The 14,001-nt window shown below is 44.2% G+C and overlaps 1 protein-coding gene across 2 annotated transcripts in view; it reads right to left on the minus strand.

The window, feature by feature from the left end:
- The window catches only part of BCAT1 (branched chain amino acid transaminase 1), a 70,334-nt gene that overhangs the window by 38,415 nt on the left and 17,918 nt on the right, over positions 1-14,001 (minus strand). For both annotated transcript variants that reach the window (XM_081210375.1, XM_081210374.1), the window contains exon 3: positions 3,834-4,034. In XM_081210375.1, the coding sequence (XP_081066501.1) occupies positions 3,834-4,034 (201 nt within the window). The remainder of the gene's footprint in view (positions 1-3,833; positions 4,035-14,001) is intronic.

The following is a 14,001-nucleotide window of genomic DNA, read 5'->3' on the forward strand; positions in this document are numbered from 1 at the left end:
CCAGAGTTTATCATGATGCAAATGAGCCTATGCGAGCCTTCCATGTTCCCCCTTCTCATCTGGTATGGCTCATGAGGAGACTGGAAACTTTTGCTTCTGTTTCATCATCATCATTATTATTATTATTACGTGACCCAAACTGTCAATATAGTCTTAATTTGGAGTAACTGAAGCTGGCCAGCTTCACAAACTATGGCTTGAAGTTGGATTGTTTCTGACAAACCATAGTTAAGCTAACCATAGATGGTTGAGTTCAGGCAACACAGCAAGCCACCGTTAATCAAAACGGAAATGAAATCTTCTAAATTTATCATACCCGTGCTGGGGAGAAGGCGAGTAGAAGTCTGATGATTTGGCAATCTCATTGCCATCATGATAAACCATGGCTTATTGTGATATCATAATGTGCAGTCATAATCTAAAGTGCAATACTTTTCGCGGCAGTCAGTTCATTCATTCAGCTGCAAGTCATTCGTTTTTTTAATAACTGAGTGATGTACGTACAGGTCTGAACCTCCCTTAATAATGTTTGCTTATTTATTTCACAGCATGCATTCTTAAAACCCCAACATGCAGCACGGCTAGGAATGTAACCAGATGCATCGTGTGTCTTGGAGGCATTCACCATTTTGAGTATATCTCCAGAATAAATCTTATTTTGTGCCTGCTTTTTTTTTTTTAAAAAAAAAAAAACTTAGCTCAACTGCAGGAACAGTGGGCAGGGATGATGGGAAACGTGGGCAAGGCATGCCTGTAAGAATTGCTGCTCCATGATTGCAGTCATGGGATTGTTGTCTATCACATGATGGTATATGTTTTGACTCCACAGAGTGGGAAGTGACGGAGACAAGATGTTTGTGTTACTGGCTTCCGTGAAGTGGGACTATTGTCCTTTGTTCTTTTTCTCTTTGCTGTCTGCTGCTAGAGAGAGAGGGAGCCATGTTGCAGTGCTCCGTGTGTGTTTATATGTAAATAAAGTAGATTAGCCAAAATGTTGAGTTTCTGAGGTCTGTCACGCAAGCTGTGAAGACTCTGCAGATCCCTAAGTGTGCCGGTGTCTGTTGGCGTCGGTCGCTGTGATGTTCGGGCAGAAGAAAGCTTTTGAAGCTCCCGAATGAAAGACCAGGAGGGAAGGAACATGCCAGTTGGGCATGTGTCTCTGCCAGGGTCCTACTCAAGAGTAGGATGAGCTCCTGACATGGGGCGGCTATTGCTACCAAATTAGAGAAAACAAGAGTTAACCCTAGAAATGTGGGCTTGTTCCACTGCCTTATGGTTGAGCAGTGTTCTCATCTGGCTGGCTATTCTTGACATGACTGAGCCGTCTTTTCAGCTGCAAAGAACTGGCGGCTCCCAATCCCACCAAGAAAAATGGAGGGTGGGGGCTTGGTACTTCACAACAGCTGCTCTCCACCTGGCCCCCCTCCCAACTTTCACTGTGGCACTACATGGATGTTTAAAAATGGCAGAAGTAAACTGCTATGGTCTTAAACAGTCGTCACAAATAAAATGAATGGTGCTAGTGGCACACCCCCAGGCTTCTGACAGAGTAAACATGAGTTTCTGAAATCCTACTGAATCGGTTCTCAATACCCTATGTTGAGATCATTGGTCTTCAACTGGAGGGTTGGGACTCACTGCAAGGTAATACCTCAATTGAGTCAGAACAGTAGAAGTGCTACCATAAATATATGGAAAGTTGAAGAAGTGGGTCCTCAAATGTATGTTTGGACCAAAAGGTTGAAGGTTTTTGAGCTAAACTACATGTTTTGCAGAAGGGCACAGGTGCCTCCCCATATGAGAATTCCTGTCGAGATATGACAGAGGCCAACTATCTACACTATCTTCATCATCATCATCATCATCATCATCATTTTATTTATGATTTTCAGTTTTATACATTTCAATAATTTTACAATCATTTCAACATTTCAAAACTTGACTTCCTTCCCCCTCTTTCTGTGGCTCCTTAACTTTATTTTTAATATTTTCTGCATATCCAAATTAACTTAATTTACTCATTTATTCATCTACTTTAAAAATATCCCCTTATAAAACTGCAGGTTATTACAGTAATCCTGCCAGTGTTCTTATCCATTTACAGTTTATTTGTAAATATTCAATAAACCATTTCCATTCTTTTATAAAAAGTTTGTTTTGATTCCACCATCACCCCGGTAAGTTTTGCCATTTCTGCATATTTCATAAGTTTTTGTATCCATTCTTCTTTTGCTGGGACTTCTTTTCATTTTGGGGCAAGTAACATTCTTGCCACTGTAGTCACATACTTGAATAAATTTATATACAGTTTGGGTTGTTCTGTCCCTTAATCCCCCAAAGGACGGCTTCTGGGTTTTGTTTTGTTTTTACAAACGTTATTTTAAACATCTTTTTCAATTCATTATATATCATTTCCCATCATTTCCTATCTACACTTTCCTGAAACAGTCGAAGATATTTTTTGTTCCAACAGGCTTTTTCCAGCTATATAAATGGGTATTTATCATGAGTGTCCACTTGTTAGGGTTTTAGTCTTGTTTTAAATATATCTGTTTTGTATTTTTAACTGTTTCTAATTCTTTTACGTGTAAATCACTTTGTTTGATTAATAAATCAATTGTAGCAATAATAATAATAATAATAATAATAATAATAATAATAATAATAATAATAATAATAATAATAATATCATCAGTGGCCAACGTTAAAGCTTTCGAAAACTAGCAAAATGATGTAATCCTGTGGACATATCCCTGTCTTGACGCAAATGGCAGCCAATGAAATGGGGGTGGGGAAATAGATCATCATACATTTCCTCCTAACTATATGTTGCTGGAAAAATGGGGTCAGCAATGTTGCCATCTCTCCCTCTCTGCATTCCTCTCCCTCCATATCCGATTATTCTAGAGCTACCCTTAGTAATAACAACAGAGTAGATTTTGGCACCTTGCGTTTTATCACCAAAACATAGGTGAAAACATTTTACAAAGCACAAGAAGAAATATTCTGTTTCAAAATAAACCCACACTCAAAACCAAAATCCATAGTTGGGGGGGGGGGTAATGTTTATTAGACCGAATATCACAAAATAGTGAGGAAAGGGTGTGGTGTTTTTTTATATATAAAAAGTTTTTCGAAAGTGTTCATCGATCTGCTTGGCAGGGGGTTGGACTCGATGGCCCTTGTGGTCTATTCCAACTCTATGATTCTATGATCTGGATGTTAAGCAAAGCAGGGGATAGATATGAGGGAGGGAAGGAGAGAGAGAGAGAAAGAGAAAGAAAGAAAGAGAGAAGCAAGCTTGGTGTTAAAACCCCCACCTGCATTATACAGTGGACGCTCGGGTTGCGAACGTGATCTGTGCGGGAGGCACGTTCGCAACCCGCAGTGTTCTCAACCTGTGTGCTTGCACACGACGGGTTGCGATTCAGCACTTCTGCGCATGCGCCAAAACCCGGAAGTAATCTGTTCTGGTACTTCCGGGTTCGGCACGGTGCAGAACCCTAAATCGCGCAACTGAAAGCGTCTGTACCCTGAGGTATGACTGTACATGTAAAGCAGTAGCTCTGCATGTAAACCGTCATGAGTTTCTAAGTGTGCTGAGAGTTGTTAGGCAACCCCTGCTCCTGTTTCAGACCTACAATTCCCATAATAGTTTGACGACCAATGCCGCTTCCCAGTGACCTGTAGCTCTGCGAGGGGAGCAAATGTCTCCTAACAAATCTCAGCACCCTTAACACACTAACACTTCCCACGATTCTTTGAGGGAAGCCAGGGTGGCTTAAAGTGGTATTATACTGTTTTGCTGCTTCTCATACTGTCGCTGTACTCACTTCTACGGCGTAGTGAAGAGCAGAGATGGAGGGGTGCAGCGAGAGGTTTTCCAGAGGTTTGATATGAGGCTTCTCCCAGCCGGAAGCCAGTGACCATTCGATGAAGAGCATGTTGTCGGTGAAGACAGTCCCAAACACCAGGCCTTTCGGGTCTGGCTTCTCTTTGAAAGTTGCAGACGGGGTGATGATTAGATCAGCAGCCTGGGCAGACGAAAACAACAGCAACACATGTAAAGATATATTGATGGTGTCCAGCTGAAACTATCCCGAGACTAGATTTCAAAGATGGCTCCGCAAGAAATTAGTGCGTTTTGGTTTGGGGGCTTGCCCACACAGCCTGTTTATTTGGCATTTAGACAGGTCTGCTTGTACAAAAATTCTTCTTTGGCGATCACTCACAGCAATTTAAAACAGGAGTTCACAGCCACTCGCCTTGGGAAGCCATCCAGCAACGCTGGCACATTCTGCCAGGGCATGTGGACCCTGTCCATTGGCCAAGAATATTAAGTGCTGACACTTGTCCTTTCAACCAGTGTTGGTGCTGACCTTTAAAGCCCTAAACGGCCTCGGTCCTATACAGTGGTACCTCGGGTTAAGAACTTAATTCGTTCTAGAGGTCCGTTCTTAACCTGAAACTGTTCTTAAGCTGAAGCACCACTTTAGCTAATGCGGCCTCCCACTGCCGCCGCACCGCAATTTCTGTTCTCATCCTGAAGCAAAGTTATTAACCCGAGGTACTATTTCTGGGCTAGCGGAGTCTGTAACCTCAAGCATCTGTGACCTCAAACATCTGTAACCCGAGGTACCACTATATACCTGAAGAAGCATCTCCACCCACATCGTTCACCCCAGACACCATCTGGCGGATCTCTCATTGCAAGACGTGAGGTTACAGGGAACCAGGCAGAGGGCCTTCTCGGTAGTGGTACTCGCCCTGTGGAACGCCCTCCCATGTCAAAGAAATAAACAACTGTCTGACTTTTAGAAGACATCTGAAGGCAGCCCTGTTTAGGGAAGTTTTTAATATTTAATACTGTATTGCTTTTGACACTTGACTGGGAGCCGCCCAGAGTGGCTGGGGAAACTCAGCCAGATGGGTGGGGTATAAATAATAAATTATTATTATTATTATTATTGCTACTACCAGGGATTTTGATTTTTGGAAAACAAGATAATGCCACTGCAATCACATGGCACATGCTGCCCTAAGTAAGCGCAGGACTGCAAGCTGAAAAACAGAATTAACATTCATCCTGCACCAAGACACGTGCACCCAAAAAAAAACCACGAGAGAATAGGGTGGAAAACCGCAGGTTCATTTCCTCGATGCAAAACGTCTGCGTTGAGGAAATGTTAATGCTGACTTGTCAGGATGTAAAATTGGCACCGAAGTCTTCTATGTAGGCAGGCGGGAAAGCACTGCATGAAATGCTGTCCTTACAGAACCAGCAGTGGCTGTGAAAGGATAAAAGCGGCTGCGTGATTGTGCTGGCATTCAGAGCCACCGTGTGGGGAACCTGGTCTTTGTGGGGAGCCTCGGCAAGTGGCAACTTGGGAGGCTCAGAAAGCAAACGCAATGGGACAATACATACATATGCAACAGCTATTTTAGTTTGTCGGTGCCTGTATCTAATCTGCAGGGCGGGGGGCAGACTGGGGAAAGGCGGCAGCTCAGCGGTAGAGAATTTGCCCTGCATGCAGAGGGTTCCAGGTCCAATCCCCAGCATTTCTAGATTTGGTGGGGAGAAGCTGTTGTCTTAAATTGTGGAGAGCTACTACACGGGTGGTGCTGTGGGTTAAACCACAGAGCCTAGGACTTGCCGATCAGAAGGTCAGCAGTTCAAATCCCAGCAACGGGGTGAGTTCCCATTGCTCGGTCCCTGCTCCTGCCAATCTAGCAGTTCAAAAGCACATCAAGTGCAAGTAGATAAATAAGTACCGCTCTGGCGGGAAGGTAAACGGCGTTTCTGTGCGCTGCTCTGGTTCGCCAGAAGCGGCTTAGTCATGCTGGCCACATGACCTGGAAGCTGTCTGCAGACAAATGCCAGCTCCCTCAGCCAGTAAAGTGAGATGAGCACCGCAACCCCAGAGTCATCCGTGACTGGACTTAATGGTCAGGGGTCCCTTTACCTTTACCTTAAAAACATGGGGTGGTAGTCAGTGCTAGGCATATTGACTTACCTTTTACCTTGTGTTCTCTAAGTACAGGACGGCATTTTCCAGGTCTGTGCCTGAGTGCTATCATCATCATCATCATCATCATCATCATCATCATCATCATTATTATTTACACTAGTGGACAAAATTGTGGAAACCTTTTGGAAAAAGTGTCTTTCTGAGGATTGTTGGCTCATGACACCACTTTTTTTTTTAGTAATACCGTAAAATTATATATCAATTGAAACATAATTTAATGAAGAATGTAATGCAAAGTTTGTTCAATTATCTGCATTCTATCAAAGGTATAGCCAAATAACCAGAAAAAAGGAAGCACAACTTGCTTAGGTTGATATGCAATAGCTTTCCGTCATTTGAATGTAGCCAATGAGCAGGAGTGTTTAGAGAGCCAATCAGGTGTTATGAGCCATCAAACATCAGAAATACACTTTTCCCAAAAGGTTTCCACAATTTTGGCCGCTAGTGTATTACCCGATCCTTACTGCTGAATCGGAGCAAACAGCAATTCAGATTTTCTACAGGATGCTCCGATACAGTGGTGAAGAGTTGGTTTCCACGGGGAAAGCGGGGGGTGGAGGAAGAGAAAAAATGCTCAGACATAGACCTGGGAAGCCCAGATCTGTGCCTAGAAATGTAGAAGAAGGGGAAGAATGGATGAGCCTTCAGACCCATTGAAAATAATGGACATGACCAACTTGGGCCAATTAATTTCATTGAGGTGTTCAATGCACTTTTTCTGCCCCTGTGCTCTCTCTTAAATCTACTCTGGGAGTTGTTCCCCTGGGGGCAGTTTTAGGAGGGCACTGGATACGTACAGGGTCAGGGGCGAGGAGTTCCACTGCACAAATGGAAATCCTTGTGCAAACTAAACAAGTGCACTGGATACTGCCACCTGGGGTTTACATATCCTCGGTATGTCGAATTTCTGTGCCCAGCATAAAATTCTGTGGGTTGCATTCCACCAATGTTTACTCAGAATTCACTGAAACCAATGCACATGGCTAACTAAGACATGTTAATTTCAGTGGGTCTACTCTTGAGTACAGTGGACACTTGGGTTGCGAACGTGATCCATGTGGGAGGCACGTTCGCAACCCGCAGCGTTTGCAACCCACAGCGCCGCATCTGCGCACACACGGGTTGCTATTTGGTGTGCATGCGCAAAGTGCGATTTAGTCCTTCTGCGCATGCGCCAAAACCCGGAAGTAACCGTTCCAGTACTTCCGGGTTTGGCATGGTGCGCAACCTGAAAACGCACAACCTGAAGCGTCTGTAACCTCTGAGGTATGACTGTAAAACCTAAGCTGAATGTAGCCCGTGTACACAGTACTATCCCAGCAGCCCACATGCACTAATAAAGAAAGAAGGAAAATAAATGGCATGCGCACAAAATGTTCGCCTGATGTCAGTCATTTGGTAACATGAGCAGGCGCAGCAAAACTGAAGTGCATTGTACCCTGAAGGGCAGCCCCTTGAGGGTGACCACAAACACCTGCGAAGGCTTATAATTTGCGGTTTTCCATTTAATCCGGAACTGTAACCATTTTCTTATTTGGTACTGGCTGCCAGAAGCCACTGCCACAATTCAAGCAATTTTCCTCTGACTGCCAGAGGAAAGAGAAGAAAGCATTGGAGGCTGGTCTGTTAGGGCATATGGAGAACAACTCCCGCCCCCCCTTGCCTTTCTCCCCGCCTCAATTTGCCTACAGTGGTACCTCGGATTAAGAACTTAATTCATTCTGGAGGTCTGTTCTTAACCTGAGGTTCCACTTTAGCTAACGGGGCCTCCCACTGCCGCCACTGTGCGATTTCTGTTCTCATCCTGAAGCAAAGTTCTTAACCTGAGGTACTATTTCTGGGTTAGCGGAGTCTGTAACCTGAAGCGTCTGTAACCCAAGGTACCACTGTATTTACAACCAGTCTAGGGGGTAGCACTCACTACCTGGCTGTTAACCAGGAGGCTGGTGGTTCGAGCCCACCCAGGGAAGGCTGTGGGTGGGATTCCTGCATTGCAGAGGGTTGTATGATTCTTCCTACTTAGCTTCAATATTGCCTTTGCATAACTCTGCCTGGAGGAGGAGGAGGAGGAGGAGGAGGAGGAAGAAGAAAACTAGAATTAGTTGGTCCTGCCTTGTCACTGGCTGTAGATCTACCCAACTGCTGATCTCCTCTGCCCTTTGCCCCTCTAGTCTCAATAGGAAGGGACCACCCAGGAAATGTCAGAAGCAGGGAGGGGGAGAAGAGTGTTAATTTGTGGAATAATAATAAAATAATAATAATAATAATAATCGTTTAACCACATCAGTGAACAAACATGAATACATATGCTATAATGTTACTGTTTCAGTTAAACAAATTGTTTTAATTGTTATTCAGGAAATGATTATTTTTCTCCTTCCGATAAAGTACAGCAGAAAAGTTGTCCAAATATAAACAGTTAACTTATTAAACCTCACAATAATTTCATAATTATCTGTAATAGAGTAACCAAATCAGTAATTTTTTATATAACTTTAAAAACTATATTCCAAAAATGAAACCTTCATCTGGTTGTAAATATTAAGATTATACCAGCAAGAATTAGTCTTTCTGGGGGGAGTTGGGGAGAGATTTAAATCAAGGCTTCCTGACTAGTGATTTAAATTGTGATTTAAATCAATTTTGATTTAAATAAAATCCACCCTGCCTTTCCTGCTTCTTCAAGCCCCTCCTGGTCCCTACTCCACTAGTGACGCATCCTGCACCTCCTGTCTCCGACTGCTCCATCTCTTCCCTTTCGTCCAATCCTGGCTCCTGCTTCCCGGGTGGCACAAAACCCCATAGATCGCTGACCGTTTCCCCTCAATCAGCCTCTGCCCCCTTCCTGCCTTTGCTGCACGCTCGTCGCAGCCCTGCCAGTCCCGGACAATCAGGATGAGTTCCCCCCAAATGACCGTGAGCCTTGAGCAAAAAAAATTTTTTTCCAGGAAGCATGCAATCGTTGTTCTGTGTTTTTAACCGCAGATACGTTTTCAGAGCTTAGTAGGGCATTGGTGAGTGACGGAGCGTTTGGGGGAAGAGCAACAGTCATTCCCAGACTTGGCTCTAAGCTGCGAGGAATCTTTATGCTACCACATCGCTTGGAACGACAAGCTCTCGAAGGCAGACGCTGTACGGTGAGCCAAAACACGTCTGTAGCCGGAGTCTGAGCTCCGACCAAGTTAAGTAACAGAACCATAAGGCATGGCAGTGCTTACTGCTAAGACTTTAGTGTGACCTCGCTTTTTCTTCTTCTTTTTTTAAGGGCTTGTTCTTGCAGGGCCATCTGCTCCATCTATTGGCCTGCTTATCTCTCCCTCCGCCTCCCGCCACCCTCCAGCTCCCTTTCATTCAGGCAGATGGAAGACAGAGAGATGGGCCTTTTGAGGAACGGTTGAAGGAGTTGGATATGTTGAGCATGAAGAGGATAGGGCTGAGATATCTCCAAATATCTAAGGAGTCTGAAGATGGAGAAAGCTTGTTTTCTGCTGCTCCAGAGGGTAGAAACTGAAATATCCGATTCCAATTACAGTGGTACCTTGGGTTAAGAACTTAATTCGTTTCGGAGGTCTGTTCTTAACCTGAAACTGTTCTTAACCTGAGGTACCACTTTAGCTAATGGGGCCTCCCACTGCCGCAACGCGATTTCTGTTCTCATCCTGAAGCAAAGTTCTTAACCCGAGGTACAATTTCTGGGTTAGTGGAGTCTGTAACCTGAAGCGTCTGTAATCTGAGGTACCACTGTACAAGGAAGAAGATTCCATCTCAATAGAATCATGGAATTGCAGAGTTGAAAGGGACTAAAACTTAGGAAGAACTTTCTGGTGGTAAGAGCTGTTCAAAAGTGGAAGGGACTACCTTAGAAGGTGGTTCACTCTCCTTCATTGGAGAAGGTTGGGCAGGTTATCTGTCAGGGATTTTTTAGCCGTGGTTCTTGCATTGCAGGGGGTTGGACTAGATTACCCTTGAGATGACCATCCCAACAATTCTATGATTCCATGTCCAGGAAAGAAACAGGGATTCTGGCTCTTGTAGAGCAGGGTTGGGCAACTCCCAAGAGACTGCGATCTACTCACAGAATTAAAAACTGACAGTGATCTACCGCCTTTTGGGGGGGGGGTTCAGGTCAAAGTTGCCGCTCTGCCTGCGGACTGCCTCGCCAGAGTGGTGCATGCTCTGGTTATCTCCCGCTTGGACTACTACAATGAGCTCTATGTGGGGCTACCTTTGAAGGTGACCCAGAAACTACAACTAATCCAGAACGCGGCAGCTAGACTGGTGACTGGGAGCGGCCGCCGAGACCACATAACACCGGTCTTAAAAGACCTACATTGGCTCCCAGTACATTTCCAAGCACAATTCAAAGTATTGGTGCTGACCTTTAAAGCCCTAAACGGCCTCGGCCCAGTATACCTGAAGGAGCGTCTCCACCCCCATCGTTCTGCCCGTACACTGAGGTCCAGTGCCGAGGGCCTTCTGGCGGTTCCCTCATTGCGAGAAGCAAAGCTACAGGGAACCAGGCAGAGGGCCTTCTTGGTAGTGGCGCCCACCCTGTGGAACACCCTCCCATCAGATGTCAAAGCGATCAACAATTACCTGACATTCAGAAGACATCTTAAGGCAGCCCTGTTCAGGGAAGTTTTTAATGTGTGATTTTAGTGTATTTTTTGTTTCTGTGGAAGCTGCCCAGAGTGGCTGGGGAAACCCAGCCAGATGGGCGGGGTACAAATAATAAATTATTATTATTATTATTATTATTATTATTATTATTATTATTATTATGTTGTTGAGCTTGTTTTAGGAAGGAGGAAAGCCCTGTTTTTTGTGAGTTAAAGGCAAAGCTGTTCAGCTTTTTTTTAGGGAGGAAGGGGAACAGCCACTCACTAACAAATCAGTATACTCCATCTTCCATTCTGCAGATCGTGGAGGGTGGGCCAAGGGGGCGGGACAGGATTCTAATTTAACAATGGAAAGGGACCCAGTCATAGACCGCGATCCACCAAAATCTCCTGGGGATCTAACAGTAGATCACGATCGACCTTTTGGACATCCCTGCGGTACAGCATTTCAGAATGTCAATGCTGAACCTCACGGACTCAGCAGGCATAAATGAAACTATCTATACTCCACCTAAACACAGACTTTAATGCAAAGAAATGCAGTTTTCCTCCATACACAACACTCCTTTAAATGGTTCCAGAGTAACCCTCCACATATAGGGGGTTTTTTTGGGGGGGGATGCAGAGGGAAATCACTAACCCTCAATTATTATGGTTTGGATCTTTGGAGCCAAGCTACAATAAATGAATAAAACAAGTAAAGAGCATGAGACTCTTAACCTCAGGGTTGTGGTTTGAGCCCCACGCTGGGCGAAGATAACCGCATTGCAGGGGGTTGGATGAGATGACCCTTATGGTCCCTTCCAATGTTATAATTCTATGATTGTAGCATAGGCACAATACCACAGGGATGGGGAACTTGGGGTCCAGAGGCCGGATGTGGCCCTCCAGGTCTCTCTGTCTGGCCCTTGGACCTTCGCTGGCACTGCATGGCACTCAACTGCTTTTGCCTGGGATGTGTCCGGGATTTCTGATAAAATCTCTTCTGTATTTGGATGGGGGACAGAAATGGGTGTGTGATGGTGCGTAGACACTAGCCTGCTGGAGAAAGGTAACATTTGCATCTGTTGCTCCACCCACTTTTGCCTTGGACCCCGCCCACCTCTGGTCCCCAGAGGGCTATGCAGCCCTTGTCTCTCTACCCCCAACAATACTGATTAAGAGTCCTTTGTGCTACTTTATTCTGGCTCTATTTTTCCATTCCATGTTTGTTCCTGGACGAATCTAATAGGAAACAGACCACACACAGACACGCAACAATCATGTGCAACGCAGCGACCTTGGATCCATATCAAGTCCGATTCCAAGAAAACGTAAGCGGTTTCAGCAGAAACACAGTGCCCATCAAGACAACAGGAAGGGAGATTACTGTGGAAAAAAACAAACTGCCTGTTCATATCTCTTGTGTGTCTGTGAAAACCAGCTCATTCATGGTTTTTAGAGCGAGCTTTCGTAAGAACATATTAACTTGTGCCAGGGTAATTTTCCTTTCCCACCCAAGGTACTCTGAAAAGCACACAGCCTTCTGCACAGTAGTATTCCTGCCATAAAGATAGTCCCAATTACGGCAGGATTTATTCCTTTCTTACACGTTTAGACCATTCGACAGACACACTGGCTCCCCAAGCCTCTTTATGACAAAATTATAACTGATGCCTTCAGAGGAACAATTTAAAATCTGAAACGGAGTCACCAAAGCTTTTTTTAAAAGCCACAGTAAGCAAGAACGTAGATAAAATCTGCAAGGTTTAGACAAGGTTCACTGCAAATATTACAAAGCAGATGCTAACATGAGCCATATTCAGATTGTAGTCAGAGACTGTCCACTTTCAGACATTTATGGAGGCTGTGTTTTTTGTTTTAATCCAGCTAATTTTTGAATTTGGGATGCTGGGTGCTTCCAGACTAAAGCTTATTATGGGATGGGGTCTCCTCGTGCATGTGAGATTTTTGTAGCATCCACACTATGTCATTATCGTGAGAATATCCGTCTGCATTTCCTCCCAATTTAATTCAGATTTACCCTTTCACCAGGGCAGGGTGGAGGAAATAAGCAAAAAAGCAAAACTGAAAAAGCCATGGTGCTAACAACCTGTTTGTGATATCTCAATAACTCATTTGCAAGTAAAGCAGAGTAGAGTAGAGCTCCTTCTCTATTTTGTACTTAAAATTAAATTGAGGTTTGAGGAAGATGGCGGACTTGATGCCTCTTGTCGATGGTCTGTTGTCAGAGATAATTATGTGGTGCTTAACGATAGCCAGGCCATAAATCCTGGCTATCACATTCTTTCTTGGAAAACAGAGAGAACAGGGGTTTAACCTATGATGTCTGGAAAAGGCTGCTTTTCATGCTGGAAGACCAATAAGTTTCAAGGGACCCAACCGGGAGATGAGTGACATAGAGCAGAGGAACCAAAATTGTGCCCAAACACCACATAATAGTCCTGAGGGTCGGTCCTTAGGGCATAAGGTCAGCAAAACCTTCCTTTTTAATATTACTTTTCAGGCTGTTATTAATTATGACTGAGCTGACCCATCTGTCGATTGAAATTTACACCTGGAATGTGAGCTGGCTGCCGGCTTAAGACGAAAGCAAAACAAAATTGGCCAAAAGGAATTCAAAAATTGAAACCATACACATCACAGCCTGGAAGGATACAAAGACACAGCTCAACTCCAAAGGGATAATAAAGTGCAGTGAGGGCTGTTCAGGACTCCTGTTTAAGGTTCTCAAACTTAATCCGTTCCATAAGTCCGCTCTAAAACCAAAGCGTTCCAAAACCAAGGCACACTTTCCCATAGAAAGTAATGCAAAATGGATTAATCCATTCCAGACTTTTAAAAACAACCCCTAAACAGCAATTTAACATGACTTTTACTATCTAATGAGACCACTGATCCATAAAATGAAAGCTATAAACAATGTACTGCAGTCACACAATCAATCAATCAATCAATCAATCAGTAGCTGAACAGGGTTCCACCCAGTCACACAAAAAAGAGAGCCACAAAAACGCAAAATAAATAGCAAAAACATCCAGACCTCAGTGTAACACTCAAAACGGAAGTGTGGCACTCAAATTGGAAGTGTAACACTCAAAACAGAGAATGTTTAGACTTCCAAAAAAAGTTCGCAAACCAGAACACTTGCTTCTGGGTTTGCAGTGTTTGGGTTCCAAGTTGTTTGAGTACCAAGGCATTTGAGAACCAAGGCGTTTGAGAACCAAGGTACCACTGTATACCCGCTTCCAAGTTTTCGCTCACAACTATCTGTCAGGATTCTGAGGAAGGAACTGAAACTGTTTTCTTCACCCCTAAAAAGCCCTGAAGTTTAATTGCTCCAGAAGATGCAG

This window comes from Podarcis bocagei (genome assembly GCF_964188305.1).
Source record: "Podarcis bocagei genome assembly, chromosome: 10".
NCBI lineage: Eukaryota > Metazoa > Chordata > Lepidosauria > Squamata > Lacertidae > Podarcis > Podarcis bocagei.